This window comes from Hylobates moloch, unplaced genomic scaffold (genome assembly GCF_009828535.3).
Source record: "Hylobates moloch isolate HMO894 unplaced genomic scaffold, HMol_V3 SCAFFOLD_13, whole genome shotgun sequence".
Lineage (NCBI taxonomy): Eukaryota > Metazoa > Chordata > Mammalia > Primates > Hylobatidae > Hylobates > Hylobates moloch.
This window is the reverse complement of record NW_026652288.1, coordinates 81,489,476-81,511,292: the sequence shown is the minus strand read 5'-3', so window position 1 is coordinate 81,511,292 and position 21,817 is coordinate 81,489,476. Positions and strand designations below refer to the sequence as shown.

Genomic DNA, 21,817 nt, shown 5'->3' with positions numbered 1-21,817 from the left:
GTGCCTGTGACGCTCCGGGGCCTATCCCGGAAATAGGGCTGCGTGGGGGCGGGTAAGGGCGGGGAGGCTGGGGTGTGGAAAGTGTGGCGGCCCCGCCCCGTCTCTTGGAACTGCCGCGGCCGCCACTGCCGCCGCCGGCGCCGCTGCTGTAGGGGACCAGCGCGGGTGCGCAGACGAAAGGCGCTCTTTGCCAGCTGAAAGGTGAGGACCTGGGGAAAAGCTGATGGGGATGGGGCCAGAGCGAGGCAGGGCCGGGGAAGGAGCCCAGAGCCGAGCGCTAACCGAGGGAAAGAAGGAGAATGGATGGGGGAACAGAGGCGAGCGCGGGACCCGCCGGGGCTCAGGCCCTAGTGGGGCCGGGCCGGGCCGAGCTGAGCCCTGGATGCCGGCAGAACAGGGGGCGCCTGTGCGGCCCCGGCGGCGGCGTTGAAGGGTGGAGGGCGGGGTGCGCGCCAGCTAGCAGAGGGCCGGGTGCTGCTGGCCAGGTTCTGTTACCCCGCATCCTTCGCGGGGACGTGCGGCCTGGACTGGGTCCCCCGCAGTAGGGTTCGGGGCGGCGGCCGAGGGCTGGGCGGCGGGGGAAGGTCGCCGGCTTCTGCGGTGGGGCGATGGGGGCCGCAACCTGCTGTTTCCAGCGCGGAGAAGCGCCCAGGGCGGGTTTCCCCACCCTCAGCGAGCTCCTCTGCGACTTCTCATCCCACCTCCCCAAGCAATAGCTGGAAAAGTTTGTAGAGGCCAGAGTTAGAAAGTGTCCACTAGTCTAGGGTGGGTGTTCCTTACATGCAGAAATAACGGGCCCATGATGCTTGGCACATAACTTGTCCGAAATGAGACGTTTCCCTGCCTACATACCCGTTGTTAAAAAGCAAACACAAACTTTTTGTGTAGTTCCCACGGAAAAACTACCATCTCCCCAGCCCACCATGGCAGACGAAATTGATTTCACTACTGGAGATGCCGGGGCTTCCAGCACTTACCCTATGCAGTGCTCGGCCTTGCGCAAAAACGGCTTCGTGGTGCTCAAAGGACGACCATGCAAAATAGTGGAGATGTCAACTTCTAAAACTGGAAAGCATGGTCATGCCAAGGTAAGTACCCTTGCAGATCAGGCTTAGGCTTCGGCGTTGGGACTTTGATCATTTGTATTCCGTTACAGATCATGAGATTTCTATACTTAAAATTTTGCAATAAGCATTATTTTTTCCTTCCCACAATTACTGGGTAATCAGTTATTACATTGAATACTTAAAGGTAGCATTCCCTTCTTGGGCCCTTACTGGGAACTGAAACTTTCCTGAATCCTAGTGACCTATAAGATCTATTCAGTTTACAGATGAGAAAACCTGTTCTAGCAATTCTAAGAAACCTACACTTTATTTTTCTTGTGTAATCTCATAATTGAATCACTGGACTATATTGGGTCTTGACATGTCATGACACTGTTTAGTTGTTTACTAACTCTTAACTGTAAGACCACTACTTTTTTTTTAAGTAAAATTAGATGCCCTTGGAAGGAGGAGAAAAAGAATCTGTCGTAATCAGCGTTGGTATTGTGCTCTTGTGTGTGTAATGAGTGATATACTTGGCAGAGATTAAACAGGTTTCCTGTTCTCCTGTTAGGTTCACCTTGTTGGAATTGATATTTTCACGGGCAAAAAATATGAAGATATTTGTCCTTCTACTCACAACATGGATGTTCCAAATATTAAGAGAAATGATTATCAAGTAAGCATTGATTTTCTTTAGAATGTTGCTTGTTTCTTCAAGGTGCAAATACTTTGTACTATCAGTAATAATTTGACAAAACCCAAGAGAAGTTTTGTAGGTTTTTCTAACCAATTATTAGGCACCAGCTATCTTAGAAATTGGAGAAATAGTGATGTTTAACACATGTACTTTTCTAGGATTATTGCTAGTTTGCTATTTTTTTCACATTCTTGCATTTTTTAAAAAGTCAAATACTTATTACTGTTCCTCAGGCCAAGTGACTGCATATTGCAGTTAAGTCCAATGTTTAGTAAAATACTATTCTCTCTGTTGTAAAATATTTCTTATTCTAGTTTAAAACATCCCTCCTGGAAATTTTGTTTCTTTTCACTGATCAGACCTGAGACATTCAAGAAACTACTGAAATTCATGTTCCTACCAAGTTTTTGCATTATTGAATGTTAGGCAGAACTTGACATTCTTAAGTAGGGAAATAAGTTGAAAGCCATAAATATAAAGGATAAAGTACATGGTCACTGAGTATTTTGAAGAAAACACAAAAACTATATAATTGGTTAAATTGTATTCAGTGACCATGCTATGACCTTTTGCTAAATTATATATGTAAATTTCAAGTTTTAGTTCCAGTTATACATTTGGGTAGGTCATATTTAATGATAGCATTTTGTTGTTTGGAGTATTGATAATAACCAAATAATTGACCTTATAGGATGTGGAAGCTCAGATTACTTATAACTAAAGCTTTTCTTGAAAGTCTTCAATTTCTATATCAAGCATACCATATATCAAACTCATTTCTGCTCATTTTATGTAGTAAAAAATACAAAGTTGACACTGGTATTTGTTTTATCCGACTTAAACTGATTTTTTTCTGTACCCTTTGTTGTATTGTATAAATTTCTTTTAATGTTACTATCAACTGCACTTACGCAATGATTTCCTTTTGCTGTTTGTCCACATGCAAACATGCTTTTTTGTGGTTTTAATATAGTAAACACTTTTATATTTTCACTTTCCTACTTGTCATAAATGTTTTCTAGGTTGCTTTGAAGTCTTTGTAGAAATTTGAATTGTCTTGCAAGTGGGTTTTTTTAACCAGGTAGATCTGGGTTTGGATCTAGTTCTGTCACTTTCTAGTTGGATGATTTTGGACAAGTTATACAACCTTTCTGAGCCTGTTTTCTCATCTACAAAATAGGGATAATATGAGGATTAAATGAGAAAATGTACCCCATAAGAACTCCATAAGTAGATATGTACCAATAAGTGCTGTTCTGTTTCCCCCTTTTCCTATGTAAAAATTCTACTTAATCATTTCATTATTGTTGGAGCACCAAATTTGATGTGGTACATAGTAGGTGCTCAAAAAACATTTGTTAAATGTATATTGTACTTAATCATTTCATTATTGTTGGAGCACCAAATTTGATGTGGTACATAGTAGGTGCTCGAAAAATATTTGTTAAATGTATATGTGATTACTGAATGTGGTAGAGATAGTACAGCAGCTAAAGTTGAGCATAGAATGTTGTCAAAATTGGGTTTCTCTTTTCATCTTAAAGTATGAAAGCTTTGACTGTTCAATATTAATGATATTCAGTAATATTCATTCAATATAGAATGCTTTTGCCTGTTGCATGTTTCAGAAAGATGGTATCAGCAGTTCAGATAATTGCTATTATACTATGATAAAGTTAGCCAGTCATTGATTGGAGCTCAAGACTTAAAGGAAAAATTTGGTTTGGGTCCTAGACTAGGATGAGGCAAATGAAGTGAGGGAGGCTCTTGCCTCAGGCACAAAATTTTAAATAACGACAGAACTAGTAACAATGACAAGCCATATAGGAGCTCAAGGCGCAAAGAAAATTAATTCTGATCCCATCTTTATTTAGAATTTTGGTATTTTATGATAGGATTTTTGCATTAATTCTAATTTTTTAAAATATTGCATTAAAGTGCCTATCTGATCACTGCGGTTTTTTTGGTGCCTTCTTTAATTTTGCACCCAAGACAAGTGTCTTACTTCACCCTTGTCCCAACCCTTGGTATGTACTCCGCACTGCAAAGTGGGTAAGAGGATGATTTAAGCCAGGCAGGCCTGGTCCTAGTCTCTACTTTGGCACTTAATAGCTGTGTGACCTTGGTTGACAAGTTACTTAATCTGTTTTGCTTCCATTTCTTTCTTTATAAAGCAAAGACATAAATAATAACGCCTCATGGGATCATTTTGAGGTTTAATTAGTTAATACAACAATGCCTGGCATAGAAAGTACTCATTATTTCTCTGCTCTTCATTTTCAAGTCAGCATAGAAAACTTATTTCTGTTAATTTTTTAAAAAACTAGTTCTCCAGCCTGGGTGATGTGGTGAAACCCCATCTTTACAAAATACAGAAAAAAAAAAAAAAAAATTAGCCAGGCATGGTGGTGTACACAGCTGTAGTCCCAGCAGACCCGGAGGCTGAGGTGGGAGGATCAGTTGAGCCTTGGGAGGTCAAGGCTGCACTAAGCCATGATCACTCCACTGCACTCTAGCCTGGGCGACAGAGTGGGACCCTGTCTCAAAAAAAAAAAGTTCTGTGGGCCTTTCTATTTATATTTGTTTTGCTATGGTGGTCTTCACTTACCTAACCAAGTGCCTTGATTAAATAGCTACTCATTATTTGGCTGTGTGTAATCCTTTATATTTGAATTCAATATTTTGAGTGCCAGTTCGACAGTTGGCTAAAGAGAAATATGTATTCTGTTCATTATAATAATTAAAAAGTAAACAGGAAACAAAACATATTAATATTTATAGTTTTAATTTTATGTGTTTTAAAATAAGTTCAGAATGAAAGAAAAATTGTCTCCTGACTTCTCTTTCAAGATTAGCTTGGATTAGAATTGCTCATTTACGTTACTTCTCCCAAAAGTGGTTACAGATGTCCAGGACCGAGTGATGAAAATTATAAATACATCCAGATATACCTTTGGGAATCCCCAAATTCATACAGAAATGCTTATTCAGATTTTAGCACTCTCTGGAATCATATTTCTTTAGAAAGTTCTGTGTTGATAAGAACCTCACCACAAGTTAAATGCCGTTTCTGCATTTACTAAAGTTTTACCTGTCATGTGAAGACCATTTTCCAGAAGGAAAACTAATTACTATAGACACATAAAGTATATATGGTAGACCTTTGGATTATTAGTGAATTGCCAAAACTGTGACTATTAAATCCTAGTATATTCTTCAAATAAGTAGTATATTATTTGAATGTTGAGATATGTTAATTGAATTCAAATAAGTAGTATATCATTTGAATGCTGAGATATGTTAATTGAATTCAAATAAGTAGTATATTATTTGAATGTTTAGATATGTTAATTGATTGAGCTTAAAGTCTTTTTACAATTTTTACCTGTTTCATGGGTATCCTTGTGTTCTCAGATGGAAGCAGTCTTTCTTTGGAAATAGAAAACCTCTAAACCAATAGGGCCCAATATTGCGAGGACTAGAAGCAAATATTTGTTACAGGATCATTAAGGGTAATCATGAGAAGAGCCACTAACTTTAGTTCCTAGAACTGTGTATTCTACATATAGGAAAAATAGCATCATATATTGAAACATATTGTAACCTGCAAAAAACAGCACTCCTGGCCAACAAAGTACCATTCAGCAGGTGCCATATGTGAGTCTTCACTAGGCCGATCCACAGAGGCAAGCTGTTTTGGAATGATAGGGTACATGAACCAGTGAATTATCTGGGTGTTTCACTGCCTCGTTACTTTGCCTATAAAATTAGTTTTCTAGTCAGAAGTGATGCAATGTGAGATACTATGACAGGAATGAGGCATTCTGTAAATTGAGATGAGGTTTTAGCAGAAGCACTGCAGGCAAGAAAGGCAAATCCATATGTAGAGTAAAACCATTGCAATAAGAAAAAATTGCTGCCTGTTTCATGATGGAAGGGGTACAGTCAGGTGGCCACCTGTTCTTCTGGGAAACATATTAAGACTTCTTGTTCTTCTGTTCTATATTCTTCTTCTGCCATATCAAGACTCTCCTGTTTCTGTGAGGTTTTCAGTAGTGGCTACAGTCAGATCAGTCTTGGTGAGAGAAAGCCTGTGTCATTGATCCCACTGAGCAAAGACGAGGGAAGCTACAAAAAGAAGCTGAGGCCAGGCACGGTGGCTCACACCCGTAATCCCAGCACTTTAGGAGGCCAAGGCGGGCAGATCACAAGGTCAGATTGAGACCATCCTGGCCAACATGGTGAAACCCCGTCTCTAATAAATAAAAAAAATTAGCCAGGCGTGGTGGTGCATGCCTGTAATCCCAGCTACTCAGGAGGCTGAGGCAGGAGGATCACTTGAACCTGGGAGGCGGAGGTTGCAGTGAGCTAAGATCCCGCCATTACACTCCAGCCTGGGCAACAGAGCAAGACTCCATCTCAAAAAAAAAAAAAAAAGAAGGAAGGCATCCGTACATCTCTACAAAAAATACAAAAATTAGCCAGGTGTGGTGGCAGGCACCTGTAACCTCAGCTGCTTGGGAGGCTGAGGCAGGAGAATCAACTGAACCTAGGAGGTGGAAGTTGCAGTGAGCCAAGATCACACCACTGCACTGCAGCCTGGTGACAGAGCAAGACTCAGTCTCAAAAAAAAAAAAGAAGCTGAATGGCATTCACACATTCACAGAGAGAATCACCTTGTACACCTAATTTTTTAGAGCCTAATCTCTGCAGATTCCCTTTGGTGAGCATTCATATGGACACATTCTTCAATTATTTGGAGAGGTCTGTCAACATACCACTTCTCCAAACCTTACTGTCAGCAGTTTTCCTATCTTGTTCTTTCAGTGTCCTTAACCTTCCAGCCAAATTGTTAGCTATGTTAGCTATAGCTCATAATCAGTGCAAATCCACACTTCTGGTTCTGTCTTCTTTCAGGTCCAGTGCTTGAAGTTCTTCCCAAACCCACTTTCAGGCTGACCCCTGAATGGTGTCATCATATAATGCATAACCATCTAGAAACCATTGTGAATATTTTCCTTTCTCAGTCAGCTGGTCATAGGCAACTCTCCATCAAGTCATTGGTATGAGTTGAAGGAGAAGTGTCAGTGTGGTAAGAAAAAGTGTTTTCTGAGTCTGAGCCACTTCTTATATAACTTGTTTGTACCGTTAGGTCCTTCTCAAACTGATCTCATATATGCTACTTCCACTCAATGATGGAGAGCTGCTGTGCCTTCCCAGTTGTGTGCCTGTGGCTTGATGGGTCAGATGATGGGTCAGGTTGTGATGGTGTTATTTGCTTAGGCTGTATAATAATAGTGATCAAGCATTCAGTCTCTACCAGGGACCAGCAATTCTAAGGAAGTAGCACAGGAGTGCTATACTCTGGGGGAAAAGAAGGAAGAAATAAAAAGGAATAGGTGTTACCTAAACAAGTCTGGTTGTTTTGAAATAGAAACAAAATTAAATTCAGAAATTAGAACTAAGAAGGCACCTGTCCAGGCACTGTGGCTCACACCGGTAATCCCAGCACTTTGGGAGGCCGAGGTGGGCAGACCACAAGATCAGGAGTTCGAGACTACCAGGGAGGTAGAGGTTGCAGTGAGCCGAGATCGTGCCACTGCACTCCAGCCTGGCGACAGAGCTAGACTCCATCTCAAAAAAAAAAAAAAGAAGGCACCTGTAGGGATAATATACCTTCTCCAGCCTCCTGTTGTATATCAGTAGTACAAATGCAGGCAAAATAGTTTCCCGATAATTCCCCCTTTTCAGTGTTCTTTCCTATTCTGACTACATCTAAGACAGAATCTGCAGTCATTAACTCTCCCCACACTCCCTTTTAGATCATGTTTTGCTTCCTTAGCTTACTGTGCCTCCCAGCACTTAGTGGTTACAGTGCTCATTCTAGAATTCATATATACTATAGCATTTTTTGTTTCACTTTTTATTGTGGAAATTTTCAAAGTATAGTATAATGAATCCTGTGTACCTGTCACTCAGCTTCAACAATTACCAGTGTGATTAATTCTGTCTCTGCAATTTTTTGACAAAGACACTGGATCATTTCTTCTGTAGACTTTCCCACTGTATGGATTTTGCTAATTGCATTTCCTTGTTTTTTAACATGTTCCTCTGTCGCTTGTGTTTCCTGAAACTTGGTAGTAAGATGTAGAGTCTTGATCAGATTCAGTTCAGATTTTTATTTTCTTCCTTTCTTTCCTTTAACAGGACTACTCTGTAATGTTCTATGCAATCATTAGATAAATAAGTCTGATTGTTTCTCCTTTTGTGATATTATCAGATATGTGATCACTGCCTCAATCTATTAATTGGAGGAGACAAAATTTATGATCTGTCATTCCTTCATTTGTTTCTCTTAGCCAGAATACTTCTATAAAAAGAAACTTCCCTTCATCAATTTTTGTTTGTTTGTTTGCCTTAAGAGACAGTACCAGTGTCTGTGTGTGTAGCAGGGGTGGGTGTATTTGACTCTTTCCCTTTAAGGTACAGTTTATAAAATAAATTGGTTCCTAGCATCCACTAAAGATGACGAAATACATATTTTTTCATTATAAACTCCAGCATTTAAACATATTTGTGTTTCAATCCATTGTTTTTAGTGTCCTTATTTATTCTCACATTGTTCCATCTTGGCCAATGGGAGCTTATTCAAGTTAGGTCTTGAGTCCCTTTGACATGGGCCTAATTTTAATTCTCCTTGATAGCTCCTTGCTTTTTAGTACAACAGCTTGCTCCAGGTTCATCTTACACACTTCCTGATCTGGACCTGGAATTATCCAAGGAGCCCTAGAATATTTTAGTAGGAAATAAAAAATACCCCATTCTTTATCTCAAAAAAAAAAAAAAAAAAGAATGGGGTATTTTTTATTTGAGATAGAATCTTGCTCTGCCACCCGGGCTGGAGTGCAGTGGCATGATCTCAGCTCATTACAACCTCTGCTTCCTGGGTTCAAGTGATGCTCCTGCCTCAGCCTCCCAAGTAGCTAGGACTCCAGGTGCCATCACATCTGGCTAATTTTTGTATTTTTAGTAGAGACAAGGTTTTGCCATATTGGCCAGGCTGTCTCGAACTCCTGACCTCAAATGATCCGCCCGCCTTGGCCTCCAGAAATGTTAGGATTACAGGTGTGTGCCACCGCACCCGGCCAAAAATACCACGTTCTGATAGCATTATAACCTCATATACTGCTCAGGAGCTTGGTACGCCTCCACATGCCTAACATCTCTAAAGTTTTTTGACCCTCACCGCTGCTGTCTCCCTGCTTGCTACTAACAATAATTACTTTCTACCAAAAAAAAAAAATTGTTCAAAAACATCTAAAAGTAATCAAATCAGTAGGTTTGTTTAAAGGTAAAGGACCAGAAGAAGATACTTACAACAATTTCCTTACCATCCCCACCTTCCAACTCTATGGAGTCAGAGAGGCCTTTGAGAGAAGATGGAAACATTTGCACAAAATATGCTTGGGGACTTGACGATGACACTATTGGCTTTTTTTTTTTCTTAAAGTTTGCAAATTACAAAGGGGGAAAGTGTAACTTTGGAGTGGAAAAATCTGGCGGATAACTACCTTAGTCAGCATATCAAAGTTGGCATCACTTGTAATGGGACAAATTGACATTTGCCTCGTGATAGGATACTCTGAGGGCACATCATTTGTATAGTATTCCTTTCAAAAATGCATTACCTTAATCATGAGGAAACAGTGAGACAAACACAAACTGAGGAATATTCTATAAAACAGTGAACCCCCAGGAGTTTGAGACCAGCCTGGGCAACACAGGAAGACCCTGTATAAATAAAAATTAAAAAAATAAAAAATAAAATAAAAACCAACAACAGGCATAGTGGTTGTATGCCTATGGTCCCAGTGATTCAGGAGGCTGAGGTAGGTGGATCACTTGAGCCCTGGAGGTTGAGGCTGCAGTGAGTCATGATCATGCCACCACACTCCTGCCTGCATGAAAGAGCAAGACCTGGTCTCACAAAAACCAAACCCCCCAAAAAACAAAAAGATGACATGAAAGTTAAAGGGTGGGGGAAACTGTTTGTTAGAATTAAGAGACTAAACTGACATGATAGCCAGATAAATACAAGGTAAGACCCTGGAGTTAGGGAAACAAGTTGCTATCAAGGACAATACTAGGACAATTGGCAAATTTAAATATGTACTATATATTGAATAATAGGTTATCAATATTAAATTCCCTGATTTTGAAAAATAAATTGTTGTTATCTAAGAGTATATCCTTGTTCTTGAGAAAAATACACTGAAGTTTTAATTGCTGAAAAGTCATGGCTGTTGCACTGAAGTATTTATTGCTGAAGAATCACGATCTTTGAAACTTACTCTCAATAGTTCTGTAAAAATAATAAGAATGTATATGATATATATATTGGATGTATACATAGAGAAAATAATGCACATGTGATTAAGTGTGAACAATGGATGTATCTAGGTAAAGGATATGGGATTTCATTGCATTATTGCAATTTTTCTATAGAACTTAAGATTTTTTAATAAATAATTCAATTTAAAACATTGTATTAGTCCATTTTCACACTGCTATAAAGAACTACCTGAAACTGGGTAACTTAAAAGAGATTTAACTGATTCACAGTTCCACATGGCTGGGGAGGCCTCAGGAAACTTACAATCATGGAAGAAGGTGAAGGGGAAGCAAGGCATGTTTTATATGGCAGCGGGAGAGACAGCAAGCGGGGGGAACTGTCAAACACTTTTAAACCATCAGATCTCATGAGAACTCACTTAGTATCATGAGAACAGCATGAGGGAAACTGCCCCCATGATCCAATCACCTCCCACCAGGTCCCTCCCTTGAAATGTGGGGATTATAATTCAAGATTAGATTTGGGTGAGGACACAGAGCTAAATCATATTATTCTGTCCCTGGCCCCTTCCAAATCTCATGTTCTCACATTTCAAAACACAATCATGCCTTCTCAACAGTCCCTGAAAGTCTTAACTCATTCCAGCATTAACCCAAAAGTCCAAGTCCAAAGTCTCATCTGAAACAAGGGAAGTCCCTTCCGCCTATGAGCCTGTAAAATGAAAAGCAAGTTAGTTACTTCCTAGATACAATGAGGATACAGGCATTGGGTAAATGCTCTCATTTCAAATGAGAGAAATTGGCCAAAACAAAGGAGCTACAGGTCCCATACAAGTCTGAAACCTTGCAGGGCAGCCATTCAGTCTTAAAGCTCCAAAATAATCTCCTTTGACTCCATGTCTTACATCCAGGGCACACTGATCCAAAAGGTAGGCTCCCAAGGCCTTGGGCAGCTCCACCCCTGCGGCTCTGCAGGGTACAACCTCGCAGCTGCTTTCACTGGTGGGTATTGAGTGCCTGTGGCTTTTCCAGGCACATGGTACACCATTCTGGAATCTAGAAGACAGTGACCCCCTTCTCACAGCTCCACTAGGCAGTGTCCCAGTGGGGACTCTGTGTGGGGGCTCTAACCCGACATTTCCCTTCCACACTGCCCTAGCAGAGGTTCTCCATGAGGGCTCTGCCCCTGCAGCAGACTTCTGCTTGGACCTCCAGGCATTTCATACATCCTCTGAAATCTAGGCAGAGGCTCCCAAACCTCAACTCTTGCCATCTGTGTACCTGCAGGCCCAACACCACATGGAAGCCACCAAGGATTAGGGCTTACACCCTCTGAAGCAACAGCCCAAGCTGTACCTTGGCCCCTTTTAGCCACAGCTGGAGCTGGAGTGACTGCGACACAGGACACCAAGTCCCAAGGCTATACAGAGCAGCAGGGCCCTGGGCCTGGCCCACGAAACCATTTTTCCCTCCTAGGCCTGTGTTGGGATGGGATGCCATGAAGATTTCTGGAATGCCCTGGAGACATTTTCCCCATTGTCTTGGCTATTAATATTCAGCTCCTTGTTACTTATGCAAATTTCTGCAGCTGGCTTGAATTTCTTCCCAGCAAATGGGTTTTTCTTTTCTACTACATGGTCAGGCTGTACATTTTTCAAACTTTTATGCTATACTTCCCTTTTAAACATGAGCTCCAGTTTCAGATCATCTCTTCATGAATGCATATGACTGTACGCTTTCAAAAAAAGCCAGGTTACCTCTTGAGTGCTTTGCTGCTTAGAAATTTCTTGTGCCATATAACCTAAATCATTTCTCTCAAGTTCATAGTTCCACAGATCTCTAGGGCAGGGCAAAATGCTGCCAGTCTTTTTGCTAAAGCACAGCAGGAGTGACCTTTGTTCCAGTTTCCAATGAGTTCCTCATCTCCATCTGAAACCACCTCAGCCTGGACTTCACTGTCCATATCATTGTCAGCATTTTGTTCAAATCCATTCAACAAGTCTCTAGGAAGTTTCAAACTCTCCCTCATCTTTCTTTCTTCTGAGCCCTCTAAACTGTTGCAGTCTCTGCCCGTTACCCAGTTCCAAAGTCGTTTCCATATTTTCAGGCATCTTTATAGCAGTGGCCCAAACCCCTGGTACCAATTTTCTGTATTAGTCCTTTTTCACACTGCTATAAAGAATTACCTGAGACTGGGTAATTTATAAAGAAAACAGATTTAATTGAGTCACAGTTCCACATGGCTAGGGAGGCCTCAGGAACCATGGCAGAAGGTGAAGGGGAAGCAAGGCACATCTTACATGGCAGCAGGAGATAGAGCAAGTGAGGGGGAAACTGCTAAACACTTTGAAGAGAACTCACTCACTATCACGACAACAGCATTGGGGAGACTGACCCTATGATCCAGTTGCCTCCCACCAGGTCCCTCCCTCGACATGTGGGGATTACGATTCAAGATGAGATTTGGGTGGGGACACAGAGCCAAACCATATCAAAGATTAAATAATTCGTTCTCATTATTTTTGTTTTTCGTAGCTTAGTTTTATTTTTGAAAACTCTAATTGTATTTAATATAGCAATTTATTTTAATAAGATGTTTAATGTTTGTAAATGCATTGTTTTACTAGATGTTTTATATATTTGTACATTTGAAATGCTTTATATATTTCATTCCACAGTTTATGATTCTTAACTCTTAAAAAATAAAATAGCTCCATTACATACATCATTTTCAAAATATCAGTATTATTATTCTTCTGTGTTTCAGTCACTAGTGGCACAGTAGGAACATTTAACTTGAAATAGACAAGCTCTGCTTTAGGGAATTACTAAAAGAACAGAAATCAGAAAGATTTGCCTTGGAATGTTGTGGTTGTTTAAAAATTACACTTCAAGCTAGGTGCATTGGTGCACACCTATAGTCCCAGCTCCTCGGAAGGCTAAAGCAGAGGCTCACTTGACCCCAAGAGTTCAAGGCCAGCCTAGGCAATATAATGAGACCCCCATCTTTAAAAAAATATTTTTTTTAAAAAAAATTACACTTCTACCTCAACCTCCTTGCTCCCACTTCTCTACCAGCCACCTCACAAATATTTGAGGGTCTAAGTGGTTAGTTAAAAGTCTTTGTTGTAGCTCTGTAGGATTTCTTATTTTTGAGATTTCTAGACATATAAAAACTCAAATTTCCTGTGGTAGATGGAGTTTCTGTGGATAGCCATAGTCAGTTTTGGTAGATGGTGTATGTGGAGGAGAGCAATCCCAGCGATATGCCTGGCTTATATCATAGTGGTTACAGGGGTTCAAGGACCATTGTCTTTGACTCCTTTTGTAGATACTAGCAGCTGGTATTCTGGATGGTAGCCTCTTATAAAACGTGTCAGGATTCTAGGCATACTAATAGTGTACATGCTTTTAGTAATAGAATAAATGAGTGGAGGTTGGTTGGTTCCTCATTCCTGTAGTAAAAGAAGTTCAGTGGTATCAAAACCGTGCTTTTTTGCAGGTTGGGTTGACAACTGGGTTTTTTTTTGTTTTTTTTTTTCCACTAATGTTATCCATACACTAGTGGATTTTGTTGTTGTTGTTGTTGGCTGAAGACCAAAAGTTTTCCACTTAATTTTGTTCATACTCAAATTAGAAGATGCATTGTTTGTGATAGCAAACATAACTTTTATGCCCGGTAATGTGAAATTGGTTAAATCAGTTATAGTATGTCCATGCAGATATGTGGTAGTTAACTAAGGTAGGTTTATATTTTCTGTTTAGAAAGTATTTCTAAGACATATTATTAAGTCAAAACAGCTCACTGTAAAGTATTTACAATATCCCTTTTTTTTTTTTTTTTGAGACAGAGTCTTGCTCTGTCGCCCAGGCTGGAGTGCAGGGGCGCGATCTCGGCGCACCGCAAGCTCCACCTCCTGGGTTCACGCCATTCTCCTGCCTCAGCCTCCCGAGTAGCTGAGACTACAGGTGCCTGCCACCACACCTGGCTAATTTTTTGTATTTTTAGTAGAGACGGGGTTTCACTGTGTTAGCCAGGATGGTCTCAATCTCCTGACCTCATGATCCACCCACCTCGACCTCCCAAAGTGTTGGGATTACAGGCGTGAGCTACCGCGCCTGGCCCAGTATCCCATTTTGATTTAAAAAAAAAAAAAAAACAGCAACTATATTTATTTTGTGAACATAAACGGAATACACTGTAAAGAAACCTCTGTTTAATAAGGCAGAGATTGGGTATGGGAAGTACCGGGAGGAGTAAACTTATACTTCCATTCTGTATGTATATTTTTTATATTTTTAGCATTTTAAATACCAAGAATGTTAATGTATTACTGTGTACTTAAATGAATTAATATCAATTGCAATTTAACTATGTAAACATTACAAAGAAGTGGATATAATCTAATCAGCACAAATGATATAATTTCTTCTAATAGCTGATATGCATTCAAGATGGTTACCTTTCCCTGCTGACAGAAACTGGTGAAGTTCGTGAGGATCTTAAACTGCCAGAAGGTGAACTAGGCAAAGAAATAGAAGGAAAATACAATGCAGGTGAAGATGTACAGGTAAAGACTTAGAGAAGGATTGTTTTTGAAAACCATTTTATAAAAACTTCGACCTCAACTAGTTAACATAAAATACTACATATGGAATGTGGTTTAAAAATACTACTAAAATGTTGAAAATGATCTCTCAGGCAGGTTTTCCATAAAATCCTTAGAGACTCATTATCAAAGAAAGTATCAAAGTTCATTTTTGCTACATCAACATTACTCTCAAACCCAAATTTGTTTTGAAGCTCTGCACCTGACTTTTTTTTTTTTTTTTTTTTGAGACGGAGTCTCCCTCTGTCACCCAGGCTGGAGTGCAGTGGCATGATCACAGCTCATTGCAACTTCCGCATCCCACGTTTGAGCTATTCTCCCCTCAGCCTCCTGAGTAGCTGGGATTGCAGGCACACACCACCACATCTGGCTAATTTTTGTATTTTTAGTAAAGATTGGGTTTCAACATGTTGGCCAAGCTGGTCTTGAACTCCTGACCTCAGGTGATCTGCCCACCTTGGCCTCCCAAAAGAGCTGGGATTACAGGCCTGAGCAAGGCGCCCAGCCCTGAGCTATTCTTACAGGTAAGAAATGATGCTAGTGGAGTGTTAAAGAGTGAAGGAGATTTACTGTCTTTGTTACAACTTTCAGAAATGTAACGTGTAGTAAGTGTTCAAACGTTTATAGTTATTTTTCCTGTTCCCTGGAAGTTGTCTTACAAACCACTCTTTGAGAAATTCTGCTTTAGAAAACTGTAAAGAAAGTAGCTTGTTTTGGAATACCCCTTTCAGAAGTCCATATGTACAAAATATCCACAAATATACAATATATGAGGAACTAATTATATCTCCTATATGTATTGTCTTCTGAATAACCTTTTGCCTGCTTTTTTCCTTCTAGGTGTCTGTCATGTGTGCAATGAGTGAAGAATATGCTGTAGCCATAAAACCCTGCAAATAAATGGAAACATCAGGCATGAACACTGTTTAGGTCTGAATCAACTGCAGATCTAATTTGGCTCTAAGTTGTCACCAAAGCTATAGCCTTCATAAGCAACCTCATTTCTTTTTTTAATTGTTTTCAGATTGTGCTGGGTTAGTTTTACAAGCAATTGATAATTTTTAAAAAATTATCAATATGTATAATTTTTTTTGAATTTTGTAGGTATGTTTCCTATAATATTCCTGTGGTTTTCGGTATGTCAGTCCAAGAAACAAACAAGATAGCTTCAGCAGATGTGATTTGTCTGAGCAAATCATTCCTGTGTTTTAGTTAAATGATAAACCAGGGTTTTAAATCAAACAATGTAGCATAAAGTGGTATTGAAGTACCACATTTAAGTTGAACTGCTCTGCATTAATTACAGATTTAATATAAAATGAACTGATTATATATTGGAATTGTTGCAGTTTCAGCCTGTGTAGGGCAAACATAAATCCTTAAACAAAAATCATGTTATCAAAAAGTGTCAGTTATTTTGGTGGCCACATGCAACCACGTGATTACTTTGGTCATACTATTTACCAAATTATTGGCAAACTTGATGTAACCTTATATGGTGGTTTTAGTCCCTTCTTATGGTTGGCAGAAGGGCACTGAACTGTTGGGTGAAAGTTAGCAAGTAAGATTATAAGGAACACACAAAAGACAGTGGCAAAGAGCGTTGATTAAATCTATACGTTTTTATGTGAGGACTTTGTAAGTCAGCATAAAAATTAAAAGTTGTTTCTCAGTTGTTTTTGCTTTTAACTTTGCCCTCAACATTTAAAGGGAGTGGTCTGATTTATAGGATACTATGCAATGCTTGTTTTCCAACCATGTTGAAAAAAATATTAATATTTATCAGTAAATACTCCTTTCCAACTTTTTCTTTTCTTTTTTTTTTGAGACTGAGTCTCACTCCATCAGCCAGGCTGGAGTGCAGTGGTGCAATCTCGGCTCACTGCAACCTCTGCCTCCTGCGTTCAAGGAATTCTCCTGCCTCAGCCTCCCAAGTAGCTAGGACTACAGGTGCACGCCACCATGCCCAGCTAATTTTTTTTGTATTTTTTAGTAGAGATGGGGTTTCACCATGTTGTCTAGGCTGGTCTTGAACTCCTGATCTCAGGTGATCCACCTGCCTCAGCCTCCCAAAGTGCTAGGATTACAGGCATGAATCACCACACCCAGCCCCTTTCCAACCATTTTTAAGTAGATTTTTTGACATTAATGTATTTATTAAACAAAAACTGAGAATTCCTTAAATTGATTTGGAATTTTTGTTAATTTTATGTCCTTTTTTTCCTAAAGTGAATTGAATCATGGAAGCAGCATGACTTTATATGAATATTATTATTTAAGTTATTTTAAGTATATGCAGTTTTTCTGATTGTTGTGTGACTTAACTCAGTTGCTGGTGTGAAATATAACTAGCAAATAATTCTATAAACTGAATTATTTTAAAAGGTATTTTAGGTGACACCACTGCATTTCTATTTAATCTTTTGAGTCATATGTATATTATTTCCAGAATTTTAGACATTATTACAGGGTTTGTGAGGACCTTTGACTCAATAACAATCATCATATTGGAGCAAAACACAGAACAAAATCACTATCGCAGAAATACCTTAATTCTCTAAGACTGGCTCTTAGACCTCTCCCATCATGCCTTGACCTCTAAAAAGCCCTTTGTTCCTATCTTCTAAAGGAAAGTATATCATATATGATGATGTAACTGATCTAATCAGCGACTGGAAATAGCATTAGTAACAGAAGATCCCAAGTTTTAGTTGCTTAATTTGTACACACTTTTAAATATTGTCTTAGCCTCAGCAAACCCATTTGGGGAAGAAGCAAGATACTTTAAGAGAAATACAAAGGAAATTTCTAAAGCACAAGAAATAGTGAGGTAGTAGTTAGTCGTTTTTCCTATAACATTTTAGCTTTTGCCCATCTAAAGCACAATTAAAATTAGGCTACATTCTTTCCAGTATTCTATTTAAGTACCTACTACATACTGCTCTAGTTTCTTAGTACTCTGTAATGTGTATCTTAATTGCTACTGGTTGGCATTGTAACTCATAGGAATTCCAGAAAATTATTAACCTGTGCTGCTTGCAGGTCATTCATATGGCCCCTCTTAACCATGCTGGTGTTATGATTTAGTATTAACTCTCAATTAGCATGCCCCTGTTCTTCCTAACTTGTAAAATTTCACATAAATATATTTTCAATTGTGTACAAATTAAGGGTGTACAAATTATAATAATGCATCTCTATCTTCATACTTTGAATGGCAAATGCTATTTATGCATAAATATTTTCATTTTAAGTAATATTTGTAAATATTCAATATGTAAGTATAGATTTTAAAGATATGGGACTTTATTTTCACATAAGTCAATAGATGTCTCTCTAGAACAAAATATTTAGTAAAGCTTTATAAATTATATTAAAAGGAAGCAGGGAACATGTATTTTTTAACATAGAACAGAAGTGACTTCATTCTTTTTAGACATCAGAAATGTTAAAGTTGATTCCCAATATTTGTTGTACTTTTTTGTAGCAAATGTTAAAAATCACAAGTTACCATGTATAGAATGTGGACTGTCATGTTGATAGATTGTACAGTGATAAGCCATTTTTATCTGTATACATTTCACCAATTTATTAACAGGTTGAATATTTGTTTCTTTTTAGAACATTTTATTTATACTGTGAAGACTTTGTTATACCTTATTTGCTACAACATAGATCATATCATTGCTACTTTGACTTAGCATTTGCATCATAAACATAATTATGATGTTTTTCTCATGCTCCCTTCCAGGGGCTCAGTCACTTGAAGAAACTGTTGCTAACCGAGCTCTTGACTCTGTTTCCCTTAATGATACAAGTCTCTGTACCAGCGCTTTATGTTAATTACCAGAACTCTCCTGCAGTCAGAGCATGATATCTATAATAGGAGACACTGCAATAAAATGATTGGGCTGTAAAATTTGGAGACACAATTTTTCATTACAACACAATTTGCATGTGCACATGTGCGCACATAGCTTTGTATGTTAGTTCTTTTTTCCAAACTCCCAGCTCTTAAAAGTATTGTAGTCTGGTGGTGCCTCAACTGTTGGTAACTTTTTTTTTTTAATTTACAACTTTTCCACAACTTGTTTTTGTACTTTAAGGTTTCTCAATTCGAATATTTCTAGCTGAGCTGCAATTTGAATGCATTGTTCTCAGGGCTGTTTGTGCAAAAAGCTGAAACTCCATTATTTTCAAGCTAATTGCCTGAAAATATATTGCAGAATTTTCCCAAATTGTAATACTGTGATACATGCATATAAACAAAATCCTTAACGTCAACACACTTAAACTACATGTTAAATAATCAAGAAAAAAATGGAAACAGTAGCATCCATACTGGAATCTTGCCATATTTTTTTCATTTTAGAATAGAATTTGGCAGTCTCATCTTAGAATCCTATCCTTAGGATATATCTGAAAGCATTCCTTTGGCATGGACCCCAGAGATAGTTTTGGAGCCAGGCATTGATGTAGAGGTTCACCAAACGTATTTAGGGATAATAGATAAATTCATAATGCTCTTTTGGGTACACTGAAATGTTTACATACTGAATTCTATAATATGAACTAGGAACGCATTTACTATGAGAAAATATGGCTCTTAAGCAGTGTAAGAAAGAGTGAAAATATAAGCATATTTCCATGAACAGTATATTGTACTGATCAGCAGTTCTCATTTTAATGTCATTTAGGCATAATATTTCATAGTTTTCAAGCCTTTTTTTCCTGCTAACATTCAGACAAGTAACAAGCAACAAAGATTTAAGAAAAATTTATGGTGGAAAACCTTAAAAATTGAGACAATTCAATCTATTTAATCTATTAAGTTTTTTCTCTGAATTGGGTTTATCGCATCATTATTTGATTTTAGCAGGGAACATTTGGATTTAGCTTATGAAACACAGATGTTCTATGGGAACATGGCTTGAAGCCAATATGTAATTTAATGTTTTTCCATTAAACAAACATCTGAACACCAACTTAGCTACCAAGTGAGGTCAAGTGCCTGAAAAGTACTGTATACATCTAATAAGCATGTTTTCTTTATGTAAAAGATGCACTTTATGGCAATGCATACCAGGGTTTCACCTGCTAGAAACATACTTGTTGCCAAACTTTGCCATCTACCACTATTCCCTCCTTAGAACAGGTAGAAACCTATTTTACAAAAAAAAAAAAAAAAAGACAGGTTATTGTATTTATATGAAGTCCCTAAAACTGTTTCTTGGTATTGATAGACTTAAGTTTATCTTAGTTCAACATTGATTGCACTTTTTAAAAAACTGGACTATTTTCAGCAATGACTGAACAGCTTGTCACACATCATAGTTGTGATCTTTTTTGAGGAGTTATTTATTGTGGTTAATATCTACTATAAATAAGCACTCTTGTGCTTGTTACAAAGCATAATGCAAATTACTAGTTCTATACTAGTATAATGAAAATGACTAGTTCTGTACTATTATGTACTTTTGTCTTCCTCCCCAAAAAGGAACAGTTTAGCATTGTCTAAATTCAGTGGCACTTTTTTAGTAATACATTTTTTTTTCTTAGATACAGGAGAACTATTGCTTTTACCTGCAGAAACTCAAATGTTTTCGCTAAAACTTTAAAATTCTAAAATACGTAGTATGAGTATTACTAATTGTGCATTTTACATTTCAAAAATAGTTAAAATTCAAATGTTAAGTCTTTGACTTAAAAAACCTTTAAATGTAGATAATACCTTAACAATTATAACTTTGTGATATTATTAAAATACATTTGTCTGTTAACTTCATCAGTTGTATTAAATAAAAATAAAGTTAACTTAACAGCTTGCACTATTCTTGTACATATACATCTTTAAAACAATTTCATACCCGAAAATTGTATGACTTAAGTGTATGTCACTTTAAAAGAAAATCTAACTTGTTTTTATTGAGTACTTTTATATTCTAGGTCCTTACGTAGTGCCCTTGCATTATGGCTGGGACTATTAATTTCTAAATTTTAGTTTGAGGTTTAGGTACAATTTTATTTTTAAATGTTTAATGTTTTTTAAACTATATAAAATAGTCACTTGGTTCAAAATTCAGCAGGTACAAAAGACTAAAGACATTTTCCCTTCTTCATCCCCTTCCTGTGTCCTTCCAGAGATATTTAATGTAAGAGAAGGCAATGCTACTTCCCTCACCCCTGATTTCCCAGGGTCTGAGGTGTTTCTTTCCTACAAGCTGGGGTTGCTGTTCCCTTTCCACAACATGAGTGGTGTGATAATTCCCTGAAGCAAACGCTTCACCTTTTTGCCAATCCTCACCATGTCTAATCCACACCAACTGGACATGTTCATTTCTAGGTGACTCAGTGGTTTCTTCCTTATACACTGTACTATTCTAGAACATCCCTCTTGCTCCCCAACAGGTGAGCCATGCCAGAGATACCATGGCAGTTGTCACCTTGTATCTATGATCATTACAAATATCCATAAGCTACCAGATCCACAACGCAAAGTTGGGCAGTAAAAGAAGTACCAGTTAAAGTCTTCTAGCCTCTATCCCCACTCCTTTTTGCCACTTGCAAATTTGGTAGCCCACTTACCCAGAGGGAGGCATAGGAGGGAAAATGAAGACTGAAAAGGGCTAATTATGAGTTTTGTCTCTTACAATTTATCTGCATCTTATCCTTCCCCCATCCCCCATCATTAAATCATTAAACATTCTATCCAAATAGAATGCCCTTCTGTGGAGCTGCATATTTGGAAACCATACTGCCTGTCTAACTTATTCACTGCACTGGGAACTTACAATATCTGTTTCCCACGATACTTGCAGTCATATTAGTTACAACCACTGGGTGTGTATTGGTTCAAAAGGACCTACCTACAAGGTTATATCAATCCATTGTCCAATTTGAGAGATTTTTTCTGAATCCAGTTAAAATAATTTTGGGCTACACCCGGGGACACTTCCCAGGACCACAATGACTTGTACTCTAGTGCCCAAGAAAGCCAAAAAGGCCTGGCAACATTGGTTGCCACCAGATTCCCAACAGACAGATTCTAAGGGAGAAGAGAAGTTCATCGACTAACACTCATAGTGTGTCTGCATTTTTCCTTCATAATT

The 21,817-nt window shown here is 38.4% G+C and overlaps 1 protein-coding gene across 2 annotated transcripts; it reads left to right on the top strand.

The window, feature by feature from the left end:
• Window positions 1-69: 69 nt before the first annotated feature.
• EIF5A2 (eukaryotic translation initiation factor 5A2) lies at window positions 70-15,628 on the top strand. 2 transcript variants are annotated; one of them, XM_032174000.2, is made up of 5 exons: window positions 70-201; window positions 889-1,088; window positions 1,621-1,725; window positions 14,538-14,669; window positions 15,549-15,628. In XM_032174000.2, exons 2-5 carry the CDS (start codon window positions 924-926, stop codon window positions 15,606-15,608), a joined length of 462 nt encoding a protein of 153 aa, XP_032029891.1. In that variant the 5' UTR covers window positions 70-201; window positions 889-923; the 3' UTR covers window positions 15,609-15,628. The 2 variants fall into 2 exon arrangements, with proteins under 2 accessions (XP_032029891.1, XP_058282947.1); XM_058426964.1 differs by having other exon boundaries at window positions 76-201; window positions 918-1,088.
• Window positions 15,629-21,817: the final 6,189 nt, after the last annotated feature.

What these genes read in the sequence shown, in the direction of transcription:
- EIF5A2 (XM_032174000.2), top strand. Translation starts at nt 924, where the DNA reads ATGGCAGACGAAATTGATTTCACTACTGGAGATGCCGGGGCTTCCAGC. An exon ending in TTAAGAGAAATGATTATCAA is followed by an intron (nt 1,726 to 14,537) that starts GTAAGCATTGAT and finishes TTCTTCTAATAG; the next exon opens with CTGATATGCATTCAAGATGG. An exon ending in ATGCAGGTGAAGATGTACAG is followed by an intron (nt 14,670 to 15,548) that starts GTAAAGACTTAG and finishes TTTTCCTTCTAG; the next exon opens with GTGTCTGTCATGTGTGCAAT.